This window comes from Leptodactylus fuscus, chromosome 8 (assembly GCF_031893055.1).
Source record: "Leptodactylus fuscus isolate aLepFus1 chromosome 8, aLepFus1.hap2, whole genome shotgun sequence".
In the NCBI taxonomy this organism is placed as follows: domain Eukaryota; kingdom Metazoa; phylum Chordata; class Amphibia; order Anura; family Leptodactylidae; genus Leptodactylus; species Leptodactylus fuscus.
In genome coordinates this window covers 68,439,182-68,454,481 of record NC_134272.1, presented here as the reverse complement: position 1 = coordinate 68,454,481, position 15,300 = coordinate 68,439,182, and the positions used below count along the sequence as shown (strand labels likewise).

The following is a 15,300-nucleotide window of genomic DNA, read 5'->3' as shown; positions in this document are numbered from 1 at the left end:
CCCTTCACAGGTGACATTTATGGCCATTAAGTTCAATAAATCTTCATTCAATCTGACGATAATCTGATAAATAATCCCTGGCATTGTCTTGTCCAGTGATGTTTGGCTACTGATGTAGTAGAGCTGACTATGTAACTTGTCACCGCTGACTGTGATTCCATGATGGGTTATCTGGGGCCACAAAAGAACCACTTAAAGGACCAATATAGGTCGGAAACATGTGAGCTATTGTGTATTGTGGCTGTATGGGAGGATTTTAGGCACCACAACTGCAGTGCTTAAATAGTAAATCAGGCACCAAAACTCACTGCACTTATTACTTGGGAATGGTGGGTGCTAGATGAAAAATCCCCTGTACCAGAATCAATGGTGCACGTGATCAATGTTGCAAAGAACTGGACTTGGAGAAGGTGTTGAAAGATAAGACTAATGTTAGCCAAGGTGACAATCTAATCTGTCCTGAATTTCCCTCATTGGCAGTTCTGTTGGACTTCAGAATACACAGTCCTTTTCTCCAGTGGTGTCAGGCAGCGTACTCATTCAGAGTACATGTATGCTGGGGCCAACTGAGCACGCGTGTACTGTGTATGGTTGGGAGGAATATTGCTGGTGAATGGACACCTTTACATCCATGGTGCTGAGTTTTTACTATGAGCCTTGAGAACTTTTTCACTAGTTCCAAAGAACTTCGGTAAAGACCAAGAAACATGTACAAAGCCAAACTATGTTATCTGGAGGGCGGAGCTGTGACAACATCTCATACATAATTTTAGAGATAAGTTGTCATAATAATTGATAAAATAGATCATTGGGGCACTAACATAAAAATGCATACAGGTAAATCAGAGGTAAAATAACATGGTAAAGTGATCTAGATAACACGTATGTTGCTTAAAGGGATCCTATCATTAAAAGTCAATTTTGTGTCCCTAACACGTAGGAATAGCCTAATAGATGTCTTCTCCGGGCCGCCGTTCAGTATATAATCCGGTTTTCATCGGTATGCAAATGAGTTCTCTCGCAGCACTGGGGGCGGCCCCCAGCGCTCAAACAGCACCAGGGGCGTCCCCAATGCTGCCTCCATCTTCTTCTGGAACGAGTCGTCTTCGCGTCTTCTTCTGGCGGTGGCTTCAAACTTCTAGACCTTGGGCAGCCAACTGCGCATGCCTGCCGGCCACAAGAAAATGGCCGCTTACAATACTGTGTAAGCGGCTATTTTCTATTGACTAGTGGGCATGCGCAGTTGGCTTTGCCCGAGGCCTAGAAGTTTGAAGACACAGGGAGAAGCCGTTCCTGAAGAAGAGGCTATTCCTACGTGTTAGGGACAAAAAAATGACTTTTAATGATAGGATCCCTTTAAAAAGGACCCCTGATTTATACGCGGTAAGTCTCTTTTTTATTGTAATTTTAGTGTAATTATTGTAATTGTAATATACACAGTTTATAATATTACATCATAGTATTAGGTCTTGGTGGACTGAGAAGTGGCGAATATACTGTACGATCTCCATTTTAGCACCTTGTTTGGGCAATTGCGATGTTCCCCCCGCGTCATCAAAGGAGTTAATCTGGAAGCAAAAATTTGCAGAATTTATTTTCCATGTTTTGCCCTCCTTAGGAGAAATCACAGATGGTTTTGACTTGAGCACCGCACTGATCTGTTTCTTGTCCAACTCTTGTAGACCCACTGAGCTGGATGCTCTGGTATTCGGACATCTGTTCACAATCCTCACCACTCAGCTGACTAATGATGAACTCCGCGAAAAAGTGAAGAACTACAGCAACCTCATTGCCTTCTGCCGAAGGATCGAACAGAACTACTTTGAAGATCACGACCGGGACAGTTCTTCCAGCTCCTCCTTAAGATTACCCAAAGGCCCCTCACTGCCCTAGCAAGGCCATATTGTACATCTTTGGAAAACTTGCGATGAGAATTGTCATATTCCTTAAAAAGAATTTGCTATATACAGTCCATACAATAGATCATCCTTTGTATCCGTAGAACTCTACTGTATCTGCATTATAATAAATCTAAAGCAAATGCATAAAAGACTACACTTCCTTCTTTTTGATCTTACTCAAAGCCCCTGACCAAGACCTGTACAGATGTAGCATATAGTGGCTTCAGATCCTGACAGGAGAAGAACAAAGGCGACGTCATTTACATCACACACCAGGGATTATAGTGTTACTTACATGGGGCAGCAAGACTTGCTAGAACTCCTGTTTTCAGGGCTTAACAAGCATTTACAAGGTGATTAGTCCCGTCTCAGATTAGCATTCCAAAGATGGAGGTGCAGCGCTAATCCGGCCAAGTCTCCAGCACGGCCCATGACTGTGGTGCCTTCCAAAATTGGACCTTGGTCCTTCTATTAGGATCCTGTCCCATCATAGCCAACCTTTGGTGTTATTGGTTGGATTAGGTTTGCGCACATGAGTTCAGTAATGAAGATATCTCAATGTAAAACTCCCCCATCACACACATGGCATTATATAATGTATTACAGTACTCCATTCTTTGCTAGGGTATCGCCCTGTGGATATTGACTTACATTCCTCGTGTCTAGAAGTACGCAAAGGTCGGTTGCTGAGACCCGGCCATGTCACACAGATCACAAGTAGCTTACCTTTTGACCTAGGATGTGATTACCTTATCAGCAAACATCATTGACTTATCATTTGTCAATTTATGAACAGTCTAATAAGGTGTTAGATCAACAAATTAACCAAACACTGAAAATCCGCTCAAAATGTTATCTGCTCCTAGTGTGTGCTAGATCAACATGGCCTAAGGTATCCCCACCCCGCCTAGGCCATGGCCTCACTGCCTGCTGTCACTATGTAGTTAGTTCATTGGTATGCGTTCATTTCAGGGAGATATGTCACCAGAAAATGACCTATTTTTATAATCAAGAATTTTTGGTGATTTTTATTTTTGTATATAATTTCCATTGCGCTATTTATATTGTAGGGTCATGACATTGGCACATCTCACATAACCTCTGAGGTCCAATCACAGGCCTCCTCTGGGGCCGCTGACGTCATTCTGATGGAACAAAGATGGCTCCAAGAGATCACTGGATCCCATAATAGAGCTCAGGAGAGCTAAGTAAAGGTAAAGTAAGTGTGTTATGTCTACTCACCTCCCCTGGGTTTCTGCTTATTACACTCTGGATTCTGAAGAGCCAAAGATGAACCACGTCTTATGAAACTGGACCAGAGACCAAAGGGACTGAGATGTGGACGGCTTGGGTCGAAAGTTATACCTTGAAATTTAGGTTAGTCCCCGTTTAGCATAGAGGTAATTTCTGCTGTTCGGGAACTCCTGTGCTGCGCCTGAATTATTAAGAGGCCAAGGCTTCTCATAGCAACCAGGGAATGGATTAGGACTGTCTGCCTCTGCCATCATTGGCTTGTTCAAAAAATAAACAGGACTCTAGTTTTTTTTTTTTTTTTAACATTACAGATGACCGAATCAGACAGAATGTGCTCTACCTTCATTCTATCAGCTTATCAGTCCATTGTTCTGATTCGTTGATGGACTAAACAATGCTGTGTGAAGGTGCCTAATTTAAGGCCTTGTTCACATCTGCGTCGGTAATCTGAACACGTTTGCAAGCGGTGTGCAGTGAAAGCACACGGACCCCATAGACTATAATGGGGTCCGTGTGCTTGCCGCGAGATCTCCGCAGGGAACATGTGGATAGGAAAGTACTAACCAATCTATTTTTCTATCTGCATGACTCGTGCAGAAATCTCACGGCAAGCACATGGACCCCATTATAATCTATGGGGATCCTTGTGCATTCACTGCACAGTGCTTGCAAATGTGTTCGGTAGTCCGTTTGGTAATCCATTCGGGAAGTCTGCATGGAGACCCCCAAACGCAGATGTGAACCAGGGGTAACTCTCAGGACATCACCATCAACCACCACCAGACAGATGGGGACCACCTACCTGACAGCAGAGAAACTAACAGAAATTATAGCTTCGGAATGATAAACATTAGAGAAAAAATTCCAACGATGGCAGAATCAGTGGAACAGAATCTATTGAAAGATACAAGATGATGGAGGTGGCGACAGGTCCTCTTACAATGAATATCTGTGTTTGAGTAGGCAGACAGAGATCATTGTCGATCATTGATTAGGACCGCCCACTGGACTCCTAAGCCCAAAAGGCCAGAGATTTAAGTTAATTAATGACAAATTATACTAAAACATTACATAAATCTGCTCAACCTCTCCTTCTTTATAACATGCTGAAAGCAAAAATGAGTGTGGCCGGCCACTTGGAGGAGAAATAAGTCGACTATGGCATTTAGGGGCCTGTGCCTTTAAATTTTTAACACGCAGAACCATTAAAATATTCCAGCCGAGAAGTTTATCAAGCGCCAGTTTGCTGCTACTCTTGAAAAGGACAAAGTGTTCTTGCAGACAGTTAAAACTCAGTCTTGTGGAGAGGAGATCACCTCCACCGTACAAATGGGTATCCGAGATGCGCTTAATGAGGCCTCTTAGGATCAGCTGGACGACTGATAAACGCTTCGTTTCCTGTGGATTTCTTTCCTTAAAAGCAGCGCGGGGCTCCCACGGCTCTCACAATTATCACACACTTGTTCTGCAGGTTTCTAAGTTTTCTGCATTAGTCAGGTTGAGAAATCTGCGGTATTAATCATGACTGAAGTTATTATTTATCACCTGCTGGGTGAGGAATAATATTTTTGGTGCTAGTAGGGCAGCTGGCCAGAGGTGCCACATTAAGCTAAACATGGAAGCATTACAAGGGATCATTTTGGTGATGAATGACTGGATTTCACTTTTTTGACCTAAAATCGGGATAAGCACAAAATCATTTTTGTTTGGGATTGAATGTACTTTCCCTCACATTGTTATGTTGCGCTGACGTTGGGTATTAACTTTATGGTAAAGCGGATCTGTCAGCGGGTCACTTGCTATATTTTATTTGCTTCGTCTAAAAAGCATAAAGAAGGGGTTCCTATGGAGTCTTATTCTTCTGGAAAGGAATAATTTTTTTTCTTAAAGGGATTCTACCATTAAAATAAAATTTTTTTTTGTCAATCACACATAAGAATAGCCTTAAGAAAGGCTATTCTTCTCCTACCTTTAGATGTCTCCTCCGTGCTGCCATTCAGTTGAAATCACAATTTTCGGCGGTATGCAAATGAGTTCTTTCGCAGTACTGGGGGTGGTCCCCAATGCTGCCAGAGAACTCTCTCCAGCGCCGCCTCCATCTTCTTCAGGAACGGCCTCTTCACGCGTCTTCTTCTGGCGCTAGGGGTCAAACTTCTAGGCCTTGGGCAGAGCCAACTGAGCATGCCCACAGGCCACAAGAAAACTTTATAGACCTTGTCCTTGTCGTACAATCTAAATTCTCTTTCAGAATGCTTTGGAGTGAGGAGACTGGAGTACCTGGAGGAAACCCACACAAACACTGGGAGAACATACAAAATCCTTGCAGATGTTGCTGAGCAAAGCCTCAGTCCATCAGAATTCTAGATCACGTGGCAGTCCTATGTACATGTGGGTGACTTGCATACAACGACGGATCAAGAAGAAAGGGGGGGTTTCAAACGTTATTTTATTTATTTATTTATTTATTTATTTTACATTGGTTGCAGTTGGATAGACCTATTCTGTGTAGGTCTAACCAAATAAGGGGGCGTTCACACTACTGTTGTGAATCTCTGTTGTTCTCATATGGCGTAGGATGAGAGTAATGGACTGTCATGGTAGGAGGGCAACAAATGCAGATGGAGACCCCTCTGTCTGTTTCCTTTTCCCATTGACTCTAATGTAAAAAAAAAAACACACAATGGAAACAGTCTTATCTCATGTTTGGTTACTTTGGTCATCAAGTCATGATTTTTTCTCCCATCAGAAAAACATAAAAAATATGCCATCATGTTTTTAAAAATGAGAGAGAATGCAGACGGGCACCCGACATGGGGCTCCGTCTATATTCTACCTATGACAGATGAGAGCAATGGACATTAATTTAACAGTAGTGTGAACCGAGCACTCAGCAAGTTTTTAGGGTGAAAAATACCAAATAACCAGCAATATTCTAGCTGTGTAATTCTGAGCCCAATTCATGATAAAGTCCTAAAAGTGGAAGACTCACCAATACTGAAGAACATTGGGATTCATTCCCCTCCATATGTCCCACAGCTCCACCTCATCCAATAATCTCCCAAATTAAGTCAAGGTTTCCCCAGGTGTCTCCTCCCCCACTATGAAATCTATCTGTACTCGTGTCCACCACTGCATTGAAGTCGCCCATAATGAAAAGTTCTACAATTTGAAATTATACGTTGTGTACCAATTCCTCAGTTTCCTAGATCTCTGCTTACTGCTAGTGGATAAAAATCAGTCCATGGTCATGTAATGGACACACAGGTACACGGCTCATTACTGATGTGGAGAATTTGCTCAATTTTTGTCTCACCTGACCGCAGCAGCTTCTCCCAATCAAATTGAGCCAAAAATTCAGACAAAAATTGAGCTCTTTGGCATTAACTCAACTCGCCGTGTTTGGAGGAAGAGAAATGCTGCCTATGACCCAAAGAACACCATCCCCACTGTCAAGCATGGACGTGGAAATATTATGTTTGGGGGGATTTGCTGCTAAGGGCACAGGACGACTTCACTGCATCAGTGGGAGAATGGATGGCGCCATGTACTGTAAAATCCTGAGTGACAATGTCTTCGCACCGCCAGGACATTAAAAATGAGTCGTGGCTGGGTCTTCCAGCAGGACAATGACCCAAAACATACAGCCAAGGCAACAAAGGAGTGGCTCAAAAAGAAGCACATTAAGGCCATGGAGTAGCCTAGCCAGTCTCCAGACCTTAATCCCATAGAAAACTTATAGAGAGAGCTAAATGATTTAGAGATGATCTGCAAAGAGGAGTGGATCACAATTCCTCCTGACATGTGCGCAAACCTCATCATCAGCTACACAAAACCTCTGACTGCTGTGCGCGACAACAAGGGTTTTACCACAAAGTATTGTCTTGTTTGCCAGAGGGATCAAATACTTATTTCTCTATGCAAAATGCAAATACAATTATAAAATTTATACAATGTGATTTTCTGGATTTTATTTTTGATATTCTATCTCTCATTGTTAAAATTAACCTACCCTTAAAATTATAGACTGTCCATGTCTTTGTCACGGGGCAAACTTCCAAAATCAGCAAGGGATCAAATACTTATTTCCTTCACTGTACAAGTCTAGGGCAAGAAGCCTGATCTTTGCCCCAGGTAAAGGTAAACCTTGCAACGACGGTAACTACAAGGAATACTAACAACCCTCTCCAGTCCAGGGACATTGGACACATGGCCAGGGCTGCAAACTCCATATTGTGCCCTGGGTGAAGGAAAGCTTCACTATGACTGTCATGATCTAGTTGCTTGTTCATCCTACTGAGGATCTTCCAGCAATTCATAGTGTAACACTGATACATTTCTGGTGACCCCAAAAATCTATACAAATAGTATGTTGCAAGGGAAAGCAAATTCACTTCATATCATCGCCGCTTTGGGAACAGGTGAAGAAATCCCGCTGCTCCCCCCATTAGTAATTTATGAGACTTCCCATATAATGGTGAACCAAGGGTCGATATTTCCAATTCTGCACCCGGCCCACCTCTCTTAAATACGTTTTGTTTTTTCAAATATTCCTTTCCCATCATGAAATCATTACCCATACTAATTCCTGCCGGTTGGATCATGACCCTAATCTTTTCGGTAGCTACAGTCAAATATTCACACTGGGATGCTATTTTCTTGCAGCATGTCAGAAGGCATCTTGCAGCAAATGCTTCACACACCTCAGAGTGCAGCTTGTGGAACTGATGAGGTGAGGATCACTGCAAGACAGCTCTGTGCTGGTAATCACAGGACTGAGGAAACACATATATCATCTGCCACATAGGTTGGCATTTCAAGTAAAAACCTTCACATTGTGTAAGTTGTCCGACAAATGATGGGCCATATGCATGTGAGTCTCTGCAGGTGGCTCAACATCTTCAGCAAGGGGGAAGAGCTGAGCTCGGCATTTTCCCGCAGACACAATTTAATATTAGTGACACAGTTTATGTCCTCTGCAAAAACAATAATAGAAGATAAGGTGACATAAATTATTTGCAAATCATTTGACATATGCTGGGTATTGTCCGTGCAATAATCTCTCGGAGTCTGTCAGTTTACGATACGAGCCACGCCGCTGCCGCTTTATATCATTTTCTTAAAGCCCTGACATTAGTGTAATTTTACATTTGGACTTCTGAGAATCAGAAACTAAACAAATCAAATGTTATTATAGTTAGTCACTTGTCAGGCCAGCGGAAAGAGCTGGGCAGAACAAGCCAAATGAAATGAGCCATTAGGTAGTGGCCATATAGGTGTAGGTATCAGGGAGATTTAAAGGGGTATTCCAGTTACAGTGAGTTATCACCAAGGATAGCTGAGTGCTTGCTCCACTATTTCCGGCAGTTCATATTCAAATGAATGGAGAGGCACGTGCTATGTGAGCAGTCACTGCATTCAAAACTGGACTGTAAAACATCCCAATTCTCAAGAGTGGTGGGAAATACACCGACCAGCAAGTTACCTCCTTAGCCTTTAATAGTATTCCAGTTACAGCAAATTACCACCAAGGATAGACAAGTTCTTGCTCCACTATTTCCAGCAGTCCATATTCAAATGAATGGAGAGGCACGTGTTGTTTAAGCAACCATTGCATTCAAAACTGGATTGCAAAGCATCCCAATTCTCAAGAGTGTTGAGGGTCCTAGTGGTGGGAAATACACCGACCAGCAAGTTACCACCTTACTCTTTAATAGTATTCCAGTTACAGCAAATTACCACCAAGGATAGGCGAGTTCTTGCTCCGAAATTTCCGGCAGTTCATATTCAAATGAATAGAGTGACACATGTTCTGCAAACAGCCGCTGCATTCAAAACTGGACTGCAAAACATCCCAATTCTCAAAAGTGGTGAGGGTCCTAGTGGTGGGACACACACTGACCAACTAGTTACCCCCTTAACCTTTAATAGTATTCCTGTTACAGCAAGTTACCGCCAAGGATAGCTGAGTTCTTACTCAGCTACTTCCGGCAGTCCATATTCAAATGAATGGAGAGGCACGTGCTGTGCGAGCAGTCGCTGCATTCTAAATTGGACTGTAAAACATCCCAATTCTCAAAAGTGGTGAGGGTCCTAGTAGTGGGACACACACCAACCAGCCAGTTAGCCTTTAATAGTATTCCAGTTACAGCAAGTTACCACCAAGGATAGCCGAGTTCTTGCTCCGTTATTTCCAGCAGTCCATATTCAAATGAATGGCATGGCACGTGTTGTTTAAGCAGCCAAAACTGGATTGCAAAATATCCCAATTCTCAAAAGTGGTGGGGGTTTAGCGGTGGGACACCCACTGATCAGCAAGTTACCCTTACCCTTTAATATACAAAGCAACATTGTATTCCATGCAGATTTGAGCTCAGGATCCATAGAAAATACAAGGTTTATTTTATTACAATATATTTGGTTGGCTCCAAAAATGTTATATACTGTAATATTCTAAAAACTCCATTCATCCTGTATTAACACGGCACTCAAATATAATATTTCTAAATCTGAACATTTCAAGTGTAATGTTAAGCCTCTCGCAGCAAGTAAATATGTCAGCGTCCGATCATCCATCATAAATCATCATGATCTATACTATCAACGGAGTTGATAATTCAGATGTATGATTCATTGGTGCCAACAACGTTTCCTGGGCTCACATGACCTCATCCCATGAAATGGCGCAAGCCAACCATACAAGAAGCTGTTACAATCTTTCAGGCGCGTCAATTTGTTGATATTTTCATTGTTCTAACATTTACTATATAGAGGATGGTGGCTGCAACACGGCTGAGATATTACAGTCCAGGTACAGAATTTTAACCCTAATTTTTTCAATCCACTGGTTTAGAGCAAATATAGTGATGTGTAGGGTGAATAATATATCAGATTATTTTAGAAAATTATAAAACATAGTAGACATATGCTAGCCCTGTACCTGGGGTCATCGGATTATAACACTTTGCAGACTATTAGATTAACGTTTATTAGGTAGTATTTCTCCGCAGCTAACAATGGAGTATATACGCCAAAAATGTATACCTCAGCAAGAATTTTTTTAAAACTTGAGGACAGAGAACTCAAGAGCGTTTATTAAATGCTAAATATTTGGTTTTTAGGCAGAAATACTTATAATTTTGAAGATAATATGAATGTACCAGACACGTGGATTTTCATATAGTACTGCCATCCATATCTTCATAAAGCAGCACCCATATTAGCTTCAACAGCGCCAATCAAATACCAGACATATAGGACTATATAGGTAACTGTACCGTAATACAGGTAAATCCAATAACTCACACGTGACATATATTCTGACTGCAGATATGTTTTTCCTATTTTTCTCCATCTGGCCCGGACCACTATGAAGACTTCTCCCACTTAACATCCTGTTAAAAACGGATGCAAAAAGGATCAGGGCGGGTTCACACCTGCGCCCGGTCTCAGCTTTGTGGGTTTCCGTCTTCTGCCAGAGAACCTGGACAGGAGACGGAAACGCGTCAGTCAGTATCCGCCCGTGAGGGTCTTCTGGTCTCCGTGGCGAAATCAGTTTTTTTTTAACCGGACACAAAGTCCTGCATGTCCGACTTTGTGTCCGGTTAAAAAAATTGGTTTCGCCATGGAGAGCCAGAAGACGACTACGGGTGGACACTTTGCAAACCCATTTGAATGAATGGGTTTGAAAAGTGACTGCAGGTTTCAGTCTCCTGTCCAGTTTCTCGGGCAGAAAACAGAAACCTGCAACGCGGAGACCGGACACAGGTGTGAACCCGCCCTCACAATAAACCATCCAAGACAGACACAAATGCAAAGTGGATGCAAAACGGCCATTAAAAATTGACCAATTCCTCAGTTTTTCATGGCAAATAAATGGACACGGTCTTGTGAATGTAACCTAAGTGCCTCACATGTATATAGTCCTTCCATATAGTCATAATGTTCCTCCTTTATGTCCCCCATATAGCAATTTTGACGTTTGTGCACTCCCCAAAAAATGAATGCCCCCTTTGCACCAATTAAAAAAGAAAAAAACAATAAAACCCCTTAAAACGGACGTAAACGTATTCCCGTAATGAGTCCTCTTTCTGTTTCTGCTGTCTGTGGCCTTGCACAGATGGGATAGTCCAGTGATGACATTGTCCTGAATGTTCACTGCCTTAGTATGCTCCCGATTAGGTTACAGACCTAAGACCTAAAGTAGATGACCTGGTGTACTTCCGATATGGGGCAGTGGAATGTAATCAGATGACACTTTGAGTGTCCGCCAGGTGCATTCTGGGATGCATTCACGTCCATGAGGCTTCCATATCCATTCCAATAACACGGATCATTGTAGGGCAGGGCCGATTCTGCATCGTGTTATCGGAAATGGAATGGATTCAGAAGCCCTATAGACGTGAATGCATAACGGATTACACTTGGATATCACTTCGAGTGTCATCCAACTGCATTCTGCTGAAAACTTGGCACACTCAGTCATGTGCATTAAAGGTGTTGTCCCATCACAAGGATCCTATCTATACTGCTAGTTTATGTGGATTTAAGACTTTTCCTAAATGCATTGCTTTATCAAAACTGCTTTGTTTGGCCGCTATCTTAATTTATTCACTTCATTGTTTACACTTTCTATGGCCCTTGGGATTATCTGCTCATTTGTCAAGTGATGTAGCTGCCTGCTCTCAGAGGGGACGGGAGGGGCTGGGAGCAGCTCTGAGCTGTTTGTGTCTGATAAGTAGCTGAGCTTCTCAGATAGGGGAGGTGAGAGCTCCGGGATTTCTGAGCTCTTATCAGCCGTTTAATTTAATTTGGCTGATAAGGGCTGAGATAGGGAGTCCGTTACCTCTGTATGTAATGCAAACTGACTCAAATCCAGCTCTGCTACATCAGCTTCATACTGCGGTAATTAATTTACAACCAATCCCGTGCAAGTGAAACCCCGCCCACCAATGTGCCAAGAAAAGCAGGAAGTGAAGAGAGCACAACAGCCTGCAGGTTAGTGAACAAGCGTCAAGGGAATACCCCTTTAAGCCAGTCTGTGGACCACAAAAAGTGGCATGGCAGGAAGCCCCTCTGCCGTGTGCGAGACATTCCAGACACGGTATATAGATATTTCCTGGATTACTAGAATTAGGTGGCATAGGATAAGTCCTGCTTATTAATACAGTGTTAATGAAAGTGGAGGGACCCGTTAAACACGTGACATTATATTAGAATAGGTTCCATAATGGATTTACCTCCTTTCCTCGCTGTTTCGAGACTCTTGGCGCAGTCTAATACCATTCGTGATTTCATTTACCTTTAAAGATGGAGCTAAATAACCATAATAGAATTACTGACAACTCCACTATGTTTTCTGTCATGGCGCTTGATCAAAGATTAAACCCAACACTAAATCCTATTGTTCAGCAGTCACTTTCACTTTTCGGAACCCATTAACATGAAGAAACCAGGTGTAATGAATGTGCTTCACATGATACCTTAGGAGCACCTTCTCTAGGTCACAATGATCTGTGCTTTGCTTCTGCTTATACCTGTGGTATTACACTACAATGATCTGGATTAGAAGACATTTTTACTTTGTGAGGAGCGGACACAGATAAATTGTTGTGATGAATCTGTCACCATATGAGGCACGAATCATTGTAAAAAGTGTCATCCTGTATGATTAAAACGTCCTCAGGCAGAGGCAGGGCATTTTGCCCCCTTCAGACAGCACATTGGATGTGTCTCTTGAGTATTGCTTCCATCACATCCACCATTGAAGAATAAAAAATGAGAACATTTTATCTGTGATTTTATCTATGCTTATCGGTGGCCATCTTCCTCAAAGAAATCTTGGGTGGCAGAGTTCCGATGAAGGGCAACCACTGGCTGCCATCTTCTGTAACAGTCCCCAGTTACATAGTGGTAGGTTCTCCTTAGCTCCTATGTATTCACCAAACTGGTTGTTAATCTTAGCAAATGGTTTTGATAAAACAAGACACAAAAGGGCATTGATTAAGATAAGATAAGATAATCCTTTGATAGTCCCACCAGTGTGTGAATACATACACTTAGAAATGCCAATTGTAAGAACTTTCCAAAAGCACATACACAGTAATGACATAAGCCATGGATGAATACGTCATCAAAGTTACAATGTAAAAATCAGGCACACAGTGATGTCACTGTACAGGGATAATATAGGCAGTGATGTCACATTTATATAAAAATGCAGTGATGTCACAGTAAAGGATAGCATACACAGTGATGTTACACTACTATAATAATGCTAATTCACAGCAATGTTTCAGTATAGGGATAATGTATGCAGTGATGTCGCAGTGTAGGGATAATTGACTGAATCGATGAAATAACAATATTTTAATCTTATATATAGTGATGTCACAATACATGGATTGTGCAACAGTGAAATCATAGTATAGGGATATTACACACAGTGATGTCACAGTACAGAGATAATACACACAGTGATATCACAGTACAGGGATAATACACACAGTGATGTCACAGTACAGCATAATACACACAGTGATGTCACAGTACAGGGATAATACACACAGTGATGTCACAGTACAGGGATAATACACACAGTGATGTCACAGTAGAGGCATAATACACACAGTGATGTCACAGTACAGAGATAATATATACAGTGATGTCACAGTACAGAGATAATACACACAGTGATGTCACAGTACAGGGATAATACACACAGTGATGTCACAGTACAGGCATAATACACACAGTGATGTCACAGTACAGGGATAATACACACAGTGATGTCACAGTACAGAGATAATATATGCAGTGATGTCACAGTACAGAGATAATACACACAGTGATGTCACAGTACAGGGATAATACACACAGTGATGTCACAGTACAGGGATAATGCACATAGTGATGTCACAGTACAGAGATAATACACACAGTGATGTCACAGTACAGGGATAATACACACAGTGATGTCACAGTACAGGGATAATACACATAGTGATGTCACAGTACAGGGATAATACACACAGTGATGTCACAGTACAGAGATAATATACACAGTGATGTCACAGTACAGAGATAATACACACAGTGATGTCACAGTACAGGGATAATACACACAGTGATGTCACAGTACAGGGATAATACACATAGTGATGTCACAGTACAGGGGTAATACACACAGTGATGTCACAGTACAGAGATAATACACACAGTGATGTCACAGTACAATGATAATACACACAGTGATGTCACAATACAGGGATAATACACACAGTGATGTCACAGTATAGAGATACAGTCCTATGAAAAAGTTTGGGCACCCCTATTAATCTTAATCATTTTTAGTTCTAAATATTTTGGTGTTTGCAGCAGCCATTTCAGTTTGATATATCTAATAACTGATGGACACAGTAATATTTCAGGATTGAAATGAGGTTTATTGTACTAACAGAAAATGTGCAATATGCATTAAACCAAAATTTGACCGGTGCAAAAGTATGGGCACCTCAACAGAAAAGTGACATTAATATTTAGTAGATCCTCCTTTTGCAAAGATAACAGCCTCTAGTCGCTTCCTGTAGCTTTTAATCAGTTCCTGGATCCTGGATAAAGGTATTTTGGACAAACAATTCAAGTTCAGTTAAGTTAGATGGTCGCCGAGCATGGACAGCCCGCTTCAAATCATCCCACAGATGTTCAATGATATTCAGGTCTGGGGACTGGGATGGCCATTCCAGAACATTGTAATTGTTCCTCTGCATGAATGCCTGAGGATTTGGAGCGGTGTTTTGGATCATTGTCTTGCTGAAATATCCATCCCCGGCGTAACTTCAACTTCGTCACTGATTCTTGAACATTATTCTCAAGAATCTGCTGATACTGAGTGGAATCCATGCAACTCTCAACTTTAACAAGATTCCCGATGCCGGCATTGGCCACACAGCCCCAAAGCATGATGGAACCTCCACCAAATTTTACAGTGGGTAGCATGTGTTTTTCTTGGAATGCTGTTTCTTTTTGGACGCCATGCATAACGCCTTTTTTTTTATAACCAAACAACTCAATTTTTGTTTCCAAAATGAAGCTGCCTTGTCCAAATGTGCTTTTTCATACCTCAGGCAACTCTATTTGTGGCGTACGT

The 15,300-nt window shown here is 41.9% G+C and overlaps 1 protein-coding gene across 1 annotated transcript in view; it reads left to right on the top strand.

Annotated features, from left to right (window-relative positions):
* The window catches only part of MTX2 (metaxin 2), a 62,000-nt gene extending 59,969 nt beyond the window's left edge, over positions 1–2,031 (top strand). Inside the window, exon 10 of the mRNA XM_075284157.1 lies at positions 1,683–2,031. Coding sequence (XP_075140258.1) covers positions 1,683–1,893 — 211 coding nt within the window. The 3' untranslated portion in view covers positions 1,894–2,031. The remainder of the gene's footprint in view (positions 1–1,682) is intronic.
* Positions 2,032–15,300: the final 13,269 nt, after the last annotated feature.